We start from the raw sequence: 11,291 nt of genomic DNA, 5'->3' as shown, positions 1-11,291 counted from the left end.
CAGCAAGTGCTTTTAACTGCTGAGCCACCTCTCCAGTCCTACTACTTGTATGTATGTATGTATGTATGTATGTATGTATGTATGTATGTATGTATGTATGTATGTATGTATTTATTTGTTATTTTGAGACATGGCCTCACTAAGTTGTTCAGGGTGGTCTTGAACTCCAACTGTGGCCTAAGTAGGCTGGAACTCACTCTCTTCCTCCCCGAGTCTCCTGGGTAGATAGAATTGTAAATGCACACCATGAGGCCTGGCTCACACTCTTTCATAGGGATCCTTTGGTTGTTTGGGGGTACCCACGTCTCCTCTCAGGTGTGTGGCAACGTTCACACCTTCTCTGAGCATGTCTCCACGCTTTGCCATTGTCTGCGGATGGCCTCAGAATTTAGGAGTAAACAGAAATGGGTGCCCGTGCTGTTTCGGTTCTTGGTAACTTGATGTATACTTGAGCTGTGTCGGGGAGCTTTGCTTCCAGACATCAATACCGAGTTAGAGAAAACTATGCAGAGGGAAATAATAATAATAATAATAATAATAATAATAATTATTATTATTATTTTGGATTTTCGAGACAGGGTTTCTTTGTAGCTTTTTGGTTCCTGTCCTGGAACTAGCTCTTCTAGACCAGGCTGGCCTCGAACTCACAGAGATCCGTCTGCCTCTGCCTCCTGAGTGCTAGGATTAAGGGCGTGCGCCACCACCGCCCGGCGCAGGGGGAAATTATTGCGGCTGAAGATGGACCCTACATTTCTTTCCCATGTATAAAGGCTACATGATAAAATACAACCCGGGCCACAGGTGTTACGTGAAACTTCCTAGTAGCCACATTTTAAAAAAGTAAAAAGAAATATATGAAATTAGTTTCACCGATGTTTATTTAATCTAAGAAACCCCAAATATAATTTCAACATGTGATCAATATAAAATAATTCAGTTATTGGGAGGGAGGAAGTTTAATAACACTAAGTTAATGTTAAGGTTGGGCATAATGTACACCGTTAATTCCAGCACCCATGAGGCTGCCAGGGCTACCCCATGAAACCCTATTTTTTAAAAAAAGGACGTATTAATATAGATATGAGGGTTGGGGGAGAGAGACATTCAGAAAGAAGGGTGCTTTTGAGCTAGGGTGTGGCCTAAGAGAGTAACTCAGGAGCTAATTTACATCTTTGTGTGTGTGTGAGAGGCTAAGCCTATGAAATTGTATATTTGGTACATCTTAGAATTACCATGTGTCAAATGCTCAGTAGTCACCTGGGCTCTGGACAACCATGTCAGACAGTGAAGCTCAGAGCTACCAGGGTGAGATAGAGATACAATCACTCCAGTTTGCTTCTGCATTCCAAATAGCCTGCCTAGCCACCCAGACCAAGGTGGAAAAGATGGAGTTTGTATTGACCACAGAGCTTTAGAAATGGGAATTTTCACCCTCTTCCTTAATACCTTCCTTTATCACTCTCTCCTTCTCCTTCCTGCCTTGTGCTGTCAGGAATTGAACCCAGAGTCAGATATATACTTGGCAGGCACTGAGCTAACTCTTTTTTTTTTTCTTTTGGTTTTTCGAGACAGGGTTTCTCTGTAGCTTTGGTGCCTATCCCGGAACTCTTGTAGACCAGGCTGGCCTCGAACTCCCAGAGATCCACCTGCCTCTGCCTCCCGAGTGCTGGGATTAAAGGCGTGCGCCACCACCGCCTGGCTACTGAGCTAACTCTTGACATGTAATTTAAAAATGTTTAGATTTATTTAATTTTCTGTGTGTTTTGCTTACATGTGTGTTTGTGCACCACACGTGTGTCTCGTGCCCAGATTGTTCATGAGGGCATCAGATCTCCCTGGAGCTGTTGTTACGTGGTTGTAGGCCACCATGCACGTGCTGGGAGTTACCCCAAGTCCTCATCAGGAGCAGCACATGCTCTTAACCACTAAACCATCACTCTAGCCCCTGAAACGTAATTTTAAAAAAGTGTTTCGCCATCACAATCAATGAGAAGGGTTTTGAACCTATAGAGTTATGTAGATCATGGAAACACTGCTACCAATGCTGTTCATTTGCTCTAATCAATGGGTTTTAGAAGTGGAGCATTTCTGCTCCATTCTGTTGCCATCTTATTGGGATTCCCTATACTCTTTATGTCACCACCTGGCAAATGGTGGGCAGCAGATGGATTTCAGAGCCTATGTTACTATTGTTCAGCATTGCTAAATACTAGACTTTCTGGCCAAGTCTCCTGTCTCTAAGCATGTTTGCTCCAAGTCCCTTGCTTTGGAAGATTCTGGCCCAAAGTTGTGTCCTTTTGATCTATGATACAAAAACCAAAGTTAATAATATCTCTTTTATTTCTCAGAAGTGATAAAAAGTGATTATAGCCGGCACTCGGAAGGCAGAGGCAGGAAGATCTCTGAGTTTGAGGCCAGCCTGGTCTACAAATATAGTTCCAAGACAACCAGGGCTCACAGAGAAAACCTGTCTCAAGACAAACAAACAAACAAACAAAAAACCCAAACAAACAAAAACCAAAATCCAAACCAAACAAAAAATCCAAACAGACAAAAAAGAGACTATAAAGTCAGACTTTATTGACAGTTAAAATGACATTCCATCAGATACAAAAAACAAGGCAATACTATTCTTTTGGGGGGGAGGGCGTTGGGACTGGATTCCCATATGTAGTCCAGGCTGGTTTTGTTCTTTAAGGAAGTGACACTGTGCCTGTTCTCTCTACTTTAGTTCATCAAAGCCAGCTTTCAATACTGAGACCTTGTAAGGGGAGAAGGGGGCGGGTGTGTGTGGGGGGAGAACACCACCCTACTAGGCAAACAAAGAGTTAAATATTTCCAGTCTGCACACACGCACTCACTCAGCTTTGCTAGACTTATCTGTAACTCTAATAGTGAATGGAGTTGGAATCCGAAAGTTCTAGCCTACTTTGTGATTGTATTTTACTTTATTCATTGTGAGTAGTAAAAGGAAAGAGCAGGTGGAATTATGAATTGGCAATCCATCTTCTCTCGTTTTATTTTTTCCCTCGCTTTCACCCCCCCCCCCCGAAGTCCCCATCTATTTGGCCTGATTAAACAGCTATGGGTCTGTAGCCAGGCTTCTATATGCTATGACGCCTCTGCTCTCTAGGTGATTTCGTCCACTCTGAGCTTCCTGTGCTCCGTGGAAGCCTGAATTCGCAGAAGTCTCTCCGTTTCTTCAAAGGTTCGCCAGATACTGAGCAGCCGCCAACTCTGGAAGCCTCAAGTCACGGCGCAGTGTTCACTCGGGAATTCTTTTCTCCTCCCATCTTAGTCCAGAAAGGTGACGCCCGAATCCGCAGCGCTGTTCCCCGAGGGAACTCCAGCAACACCCACCTCAGGCTCTAACAATTTCGCTTCCGTAGCAGCGTTTCCTAAAGTTGCCTGAAATCTTCCCTACCCTTTTGCCAACAGAGCGCCAGGTCTCGCTTTGCTCTGCAGCTGGCCCGGGTCAGATCACTGTGAATCGAGACCGGTGGTCGTAGGGGACCCCGTAGAATTACGTAACAAAAAGCGTGGCTGCAGAGAGGGCGAGCCTGACACTGAGACATTCCAGGGGGAAGGGAGTTGGTGTCCTGGACTCGCCAGTTCTCAGAAACTGACCAAGGAAGGTGGCTGAGATAAAAACAATTCGGGAACAAGAATATTAAACAGTCTCAGAACTATTAGTAAACTGTGGATCACGAGTAGTAATTTCTTGCAGGAAACTGCAGCCTTCCGACTTTTGCATTGAAACTCGGTGGTGTACCCGGAGCTGGGGTGGTGGTGGTGGTGTGTGTGTGTTAAAGACCGTGGTATATAAAGTCCAAAGCTAATGAATGGGATTTAATGGTTTTGTTGGCACTATGTAAATATTCCTGCCTAGGAGCGCAAACTCTCTGCAGTTATTTAGTAAAGTAGGGACTGAAACTAAGAGAGAATGCTCTCCTATGTGTCTTCACTAGCCCCAATCAGAAAAGGCGCTACTAACACTGTACTGCCCCTTTAAGACCTGCTCGCTCTCGGTCTCTACAAAAGGGAGTGACCTCTGGGCTTTGACAGCTCCCCTAATAACTACCACCACGCAGGCTCCGCCTACCTGGCGACCAGCCGCGCCGATTGGCCTGCAGGCCGGTATCCCGTGCTCTGATTGGCCTGCCGCTTCCCCTGAGCGAACCTTTAGAACTCTGAGACAGACAATATTCTGTTACATTGTAGCAAAATGGCGACTGTCATTCACAACCCCCTGAAAGCGTAAGTAAGACTAAAAAATGTACATATTCCGCGTGGTTTCAATATGAAAAAAAGGCGCCTTGCGGAGCGCAGCCGGTGCCTGGCTCTTGCAGACGCCTCCCCCTGCGCCCGTGCTCCTCTTTTCTTCTGCTCCTACTTCTTCATCTTTTTTTTCCCTCTCCCAGCGCGCAGAAATGTCAGGAGATGCAATTAACAAAAAGAAAATTGTTACATTTGTGTTCTGCTTAATTGGCTGACCCGGACCGGGAAGGAGCCCGGAGCGGCGGCGCCTGCTCCGGAGCTGCGGGGGTCGCGAGCAGCTCCGGGCTTGCACGGTCCCCGGAGTCCTCTGCCTCTCCCAGCGCCGCGCGGAGCTGGCTGAGCCCGGTCGGAGCGCGGGGCAGGGGGCCGCGTCGTGCGCTTTGCTGAGCTCTGCGCTCCAAGCCCTTGGCTTCCCGGCTCCGCTGCTCGTCCGCCCGGGCAGTCTGGCCGACCGCTGCTGCTGCGGAGTTTGCTGGGCGTTCGCTCTGCCTTACGAGCTCTCTCAGGGAGTTTGTGCAAACCTTCCGGAGTTGGGAGGACAGCGCGCTAAGCGGCGGGTCTCGGGAGTCCTGGGGCCCAGGTGCTTGCCTGGGGCTTTTCCACCCGGGCAGTCGGGGGATCAGGGAGGCCCTCCGGGCGGTCGCCGGTGTGTCTGTGTATTTGTGGGCGAACTGGTTGTAGTAAATTAACGACCTGGATTAACTTGGGGTTGATATGGAGGAGGCAGGGAAGCTGCAGGTCTATGAATGGTGTGCTTGCCTACTCTGGGTGAAAAGCCGGGGCGGGCGGAGGCCGTTCGGGGCTCTGGCGACAGCGAGGGGCAGGTGCCTCCGGGAGACTTTGAGCCGACAGAGGGGGGCGGGCTGCGCGAGGACTAGCGGGGGCCGGTCCCCGGTCAGAGCTGCCTGCCTTCCTTTCCTTTCCTTCCTTCCTTCCTTCCTTCCTTCCTTCCTTCCTTCCTTCCTTCCTTCTTCCTTCCTTTCTCCCCTTTTCCCTTCTTTCCTTCCTTCCTTCCAGTCGGTGTACTGTGAATGTGAAGCCAAGTCCGCGGAGCCGGGGGTGGCCTCGGAAAACTAGTGTGGCTCTCAAGGGGCGCTATTGGTAGGGATGTTGGCAGAGGGTGGATCCCTGGGAATCGCAGCGCTGCGTGGGCTCCGGGTCGGTGCCGAATGTACTAGGACTTCCCCGCCCGGGTGAAAGCCTCTGGGAGTAGGAGGGTGCGCGTGGGTGTTTCGTGCCAATTCTTCCCAGTGTGTGGCGGTGGTCGACCCTGGCTCTTATAACTGCTTGCTACAGCGCCCTAACCCCTGGCTTCTGGAGTCAAAAACATGGTTCGCTTTGGAGAGCAGCAGGGAGGCGCGGGGGGTGGGGGTTCCTAGTGCCAAGAAACGCCTAGGGAGAACCCGCTGCGTTTGCACCCAGCAACCAGGAATAGGGCAGGGATGTCCCAGATCTCGGAGTTTCCACGAGATATTGTCATAAAGAAGACGTTGAAGGCTGAGCTTGAGGCGAGTTTCTGGCTCCAGTTCTCTCTCGGAAGCTCAGCTACTTTATACTCGCGACAGCATTTCACCTAAGAGAGAAAATGTTTTATGGCAGAATAAATGGGCGTAACTTCGCCGCGTCCTCGCCGACTCGCGCCGCCACATCGCTGATGCCGGGAGTTTCTCCAGAACCCACACAGCTGATTTGCAATTTCCTCATTTCCAGCCGAAATCACGTAGCCGAGCTGATGCCGCTTGGTAAACTCAAGTCTGAGAGATCTATTTGCTATGTGTATGGCGTTCCTTATTGGGAAAGTGGTATCCTTGATGCCCGGGAGCGGGCTTACGCTCGGGCGCGCGCAGGAGCTCCATGCTCCAGGGTTCCCCAGAACAGTCCACTTTTTTTTTTTTTGGACTCAGACGCGTGAGTGTGTAGGGGTAGTGGGGGAAGGGACAGAGAAAGCAAGAAGGTGGCCAATCTCGATAGTGGAATCAGTTTTGAATTACACGTGTACTCCTTAATAATTGGAAACACTTGCCGTGGGATGCATTTGTAACTCCGTCTTGTCACACGCACACGGAGCTCACACACAACACCCCTGCCTGCCTTTCCTAGGAGGGGGTTGAGCGGTCACTTTATAATTAGCGGCCCACTTTTGCATCCCGTCCTCTTCCCCCGAGGGCTAAGGGTGTAAACAATAACCCTAACGGCCAAGCTTTTTGCAGGCTGGACATTTTAAAAACTCCGCACGCAGGAGCACACGCGTCGTTACTGAGACACCGACACCATTTGCTTTTATTATTATTATTATTATTTTATTTAAAAAACAACTTGTTTAATAAAACATCTTATATATTTCATTTGTTTTTTGAAGTTGCTGATCAGGAAACAAAACACACGTGAATAAATTATGCATGGGCTAAATTAGAACAAAGCACAGCGACACATCAAGCCGGAGGGATTGATGGGGGCGCAGGGAGGAGGAGGAGCAAGAGCAAGGAGAATGGTTTGGAGGGCTTATGTGTTTATCCTTGTGTGCCCCTCCTGACAATGAACCGGAGCTCCAAGCCGCATTAGCATTTTCTCCGTGTGCGTGCAGGCTCTCTCAGCTTAAAAAGGCAACATCACGGACGCCCCCTACAGAAACTGGCCACACAAAGATTTCCGCTTTGACTGCCGGATAAGTAGCAGTAGTAGTTAGTGTGGGGACGAAGCCAGCTCAGGTTTCTTTCGTGCAACCTTGTGCAAAGTTCTGGCTTCTTAGACTATGGGTCACTTTTCATTATGCTAGCTTTTTTTCCCCTTTCCATGTGGGGCATTCAATAATTCAATTCACTGGGTGACTGGATGGCTAACTTGAATCTCTTTGCTTTTCGTGTGGTGGGGGTGGGAGTGTCTTCTGTAGGGTCCCAAGCGCCTGAAAACAGCCTTTCTTGGTAGCTTGCCTTTCTTCTTGGCTGTCTTTGATCTCCCCTCAGCTCCCCCTTTCCTCCTTGTTGCTTTCACCCTTTCCTCTCTGAAGCTGACAGTCTGGCTTCTCCTTCATTGCCTTTAACTTCTTGTTACTGCCCAACAGGGTGTAGGGTAAGAAACAGGAGCTGCCTGGACAGATTAGATCAGAAAGAGGACTCGGCAGGTGGCCCTACACCGAAGCAGTCACGTCTGAACAAATAGAATTCAAAAGCACGACGGGCATGTATGGTGTGTAAATGTGAGTTGCATTCTATTTAAATTAGCAGCTACATTGTCTGAGTGTAGATTGTTGGAGTCGTCCTCAATTTCTGTATACACAGGTGAGGGCCACATACAGGTTTGATAAAGGCATGTGTGCAAGTTACATACTTGTTGATTTCTGTATACTTGGGAAATAAAATGTTTAAATTAAAAAAAAGTTACTTATTTTAGCTGGGTGTGGTGGCACATGCCTTTAATTCCAGCACTTGGAAGACAGAGGCAGGTGGGTCTCTGTGAGATCGTGTCCAGCCAAGGCTACATAGTGAGTTCCAGGACAGTCAGAACTACATAGAGAGACCCTGTTTTTATGTGTATGTATCTTGATCGGGTGTGATGCTGGTACGTGTGTGTGTGTGTGTGTGTGTGTGTGTGTGTGTGTGGTCAGAGGACAACTTTTGGACCTCTTCCTCCACTATGTGAGTTCTGGGGATTGAACTCAGCTCAGGCTGGGAAGCAAGCACAATCACTTGCTGAATTATCTCTCCTGCCCTATAATGCTTTTCTTGTAAGTTCTAACCTTAATATTCTAGTTTAGGTAGATCACCTTCCCCCGTGTCTGCCAACAACACTTTGAACAGCCCAATCTCTCAGTGACTTCTTGAAACTCTGGCTGTAGCACTTAACTGGGAATGCCTGCCACCTTCTGCCAGACTTGATCATGTACATACATATGTATCTATTTTTATAACTCCAAGCTCAGAGAGCAATAAATGCTATCATTACTTAATTACTCTAGTTAGGGCTTTAATACTTTAACTGTTTGATTACAAACAACGAGAAAAGTAAACTATTTAGTCATGCTTATCATTACGATTACACGTGCACAGTTGCATCAAAACTTTACTGTGTAGAGAGTTACCCTAACTTGGAGGTCAGTGTTGACATCTCTGCTTTATTATTAAGCATATAACTCTGGGAGGAGTAAACGTTTACTTAATCAAGATCCAATGCTGTTCATGTGTACGGATGGACCTCAAGTCTTCATCTTCCTCTCCGTTCTCTGATGTGGATAATGTGTGTTCTAATCTTAAAGAGGTTTGGGGGCATGTGAAAGGTAGAAGCAGACTTTACTCTGGCTGTGGCAGCCAGTTTAGCTATCAGAGAGGAAGGGCCAGGGGGCCACACTCCTGGTCCTAATCTTGTCTTGACTATTTTGGTTGGGGAAGGGGTGGTGAGTAGGCCTAAATGGAGAACAGTGCGGTTGGGGTTGGGAACTGGCAACCTTTTATGGACAATATGCTAGTCCCTTATGGGAAAGGGAACCCTGGAAGCCAACAGAGGCTTGAGCACTACTCTCTCCCTCTGCTTTTACTCATCAGTGTAAAAATAAGAAGGGATGTTGGGGGGAGAGATGGCTCACCAGTCAGAAACACTTGCTGCTCTTCCAGAGGATCTGAGTTCGTTTCCTAGCACCCACATAGAGTATCTCAAACTGCCTATGATACTCTGCAGGAACACACACACACACACACACACACACACACACACACACACACACATAAATAAAATAAATCTTTAAAACAAAAGCCTCCAAACTTCATTAGCACACATTTTTTTCCCATGGGATGATTGTACCCACAAAGGACATCAGTTTCTGTCAGAATTCAAGTGGAGACATTGTCACAGGGTAAACCTTTGAAAATAATGCCGTCTGCAGATCTCCTGGGGAATATCTGAGACCCATAAAACAGACTGGCATCTATCGGTGGCTGACTTGGAAGGTTTACTCCTTCCTTGGTCCACTCAGGTACCTGGAGTTCGGATTTATCCTCAAAAAGCCGTGACATCTCGAGCTGTTTTAGAACCATCCTCTTAGATCAACACCAAACATATAATGCATGGTCACCATGCTTTGTTTTGAGCGTGGACCCAGAAAAGAATGGAAACTGAGGCGGGCATCCATTTTTCAAACTGTAGCCCTGTTGATGGAAAGGACAGTGGGGGCTGTGTCATAAACCGGCCCCAGGATCCAGGGGGCCTGTTTATTATCCCAACCTCAGCAAAGTAACTTTTGTGGTTTTTGAGTGTTTTGAAAGTCACTCGAAGGCAGAAATGTAGCCAAATGTGGCAAACCTCAGGCCAAAAAAAATCCCACAAGTACTGGAATATTTTTTACCCTGCTGAGATTTTCCAACGGGAGTCTTATATAAGCATGACCCTGTTTTAAATAGTCTTTAACTATGAAGGTATTTAACAGGGAATGATAAAGTGGCCTGGGGTGGGGAGGAGAGGATGGGCAAGTGGATAAAACCACTGTGTGGTCTGGAACTCCAGAGAAGGCTGTTTTAACTGCGGAAGAGCCCCACAGGATGAACTGTTTCCAGTTCTCAGGTTTTCTAGCTGCCAGAGTGACTGGGAAGGGATGAGGTGTGGTATTTGTTGTGTGTGATTTGTTTTTCTTATTGGTCAGGTTACTGGTGTTTCACAATCTGTCAAACCATATGGATGAACAGAACTGGCCTCGTAAAACTGTCACCAAGGGGAGGTATTTTGTTTTGAAGCCTGTGATTTGCATTAGAGGTTTAGAAGCTGGAATTAGGAGGTGTTCGCTGGGGGGAGGGAGGGGGCTAGAGAAGTGGAGTGTGGAGAATGTCTTGGTGGGGTGTTTGCGAAGAGACAGATGTTGATGGAGGCTGAGAGCCGACTCTGTGGAGGCAGGGAAGGTCAGGGAGTTCAGACTCAGCACCCCTAGTCATGGGGTTCAAACAACTCATTGAGCCTCCGCTCGGTTATGTCTGCTGAGGCTGGAAAACAATAAAGACAGGTCTAATTCTCCATTCGTTCATGCTCCTTTATCCCTGGCCTGTCCTGATTACAGGGACTGGGGTCACCTCAGGTTGCCAGGAGCGAGAGGGCTTGTTCTTGTCATTCTTACTAATCTTGAGAACCTGTTGTTTGTAACATACCTGGTCGAAATCTCTGTCAGCAAACGTTGCCTGTTTCTAACCCTGTCCCTGTCTTCATTGCAGACTGTCTGTTCTTACCAGTGACTATAGGGTGGAGAAGAGTCTCCCAAGGAGCTCAGCCTGCTCCCCTAGCTCTGCCATCTTGACATGTGCCTTCCCCGAACTTCCTACATCCCTTTAAGATGAGGTGATGCACTTGAGTCCATAACTCCCTCCAAGTCAAGAACATCCTGGGTTTTGGTCACGCGTGGTGGTACACACTTTTAATGCCAGCACTTGGAGGCAGAGGCAGGTGAATCTCTGTGCAGGAGTTTGAGGCCAGCCTAGTCTACAGGGTGAGTTCCAGGACGTCCAGGACTACACAGTGTGACCCCCGTCTCAAAACAACTACTCTTGCCCACCCAAAATGAAACAAAACCAAACCAAAAATCAAACTAAAAAACTTGCTAGTTCTTTTGTCGGTCATTTCTGGTGGGGAAGACAGTTTGAGGTCAGGCTCTTGCTTCTAAAGTGCTGCTCTAGAGGGGAGTTGTGAGACCTGGGAGCCAGTCTTGCCACTTGGGGCTCTAACATGATGGCACATCCCACCTCCCACCCCTTCTCAGGACCTAAGGCTGAGGACCTGGTGGCCTGGCTGTTCAAAATGCGGGCTTTTCTTCTTAGTCTTGCAACTAGAGGAGAAAGGAAAGGCCAGCCAAGAGACCAGGTGGCTTATTTTGTTATTTAAAAGCACTCGGCTAGGGGCTGGAGAGATGGCTCAGTGGTTAAGAGCATTGCCTGCTCTTCCAAAGGTCTTGAGTTCAATTCCCAGCAACCACATGGTGGCTCACAACCATCTGTAATGAGGTCTGGTGCCCTCTTCTGGCCTGCAGGCATACACATAGACAG

General features: G+C 48.0%; 1 protein-coding gene across 2 annotated transcripts in view; it reads left to right on the top strand.

The window, feature by feature from the left end:
* The first annotated feature begins 4,216 nt into the window (after positions 1–4,216).
* Positions 4,217–11,291, top strand: part of Dpf3 (double PHD fingers 3) — a 271,575-nt gene continuing 264,500 nt past the window's right edge. For both annotated transcript variants that reach the window (XM_013347204.2, XM_005343307.2), the window contains exon 1: positions 4,217–4,257. In XM_013347204.2, the coding sequence (XP_013202658.2) occupies positions 4,226–4,257 (32 nt within the window). In that variant the 5' untranslated portion in view covers positions 4,217–4,225. The remainder of the gene's footprint in view (positions 4,258–11,291) is intronic.

This window comes from Microtus ochrogaster, chromosome 1 (assembly GCF_000317375.1).
Source record: "Microtus ochrogaster isolate Prairie Vole_2 chromosome 1, MicOch1.0, whole genome shotgun sequence".
NCBI classification, from domain to species: domain Eukaryota; kingdom Metazoa; phylum Chordata; class Mammalia; order Rodentia; family Cricetidae; genus Microtus; species Microtus ochrogaster.
The sequence above is the reverse complement of the archived record's forward strand: the minus strand, read 5'-3'. Positions and strand labels throughout refer to the sequence as shown.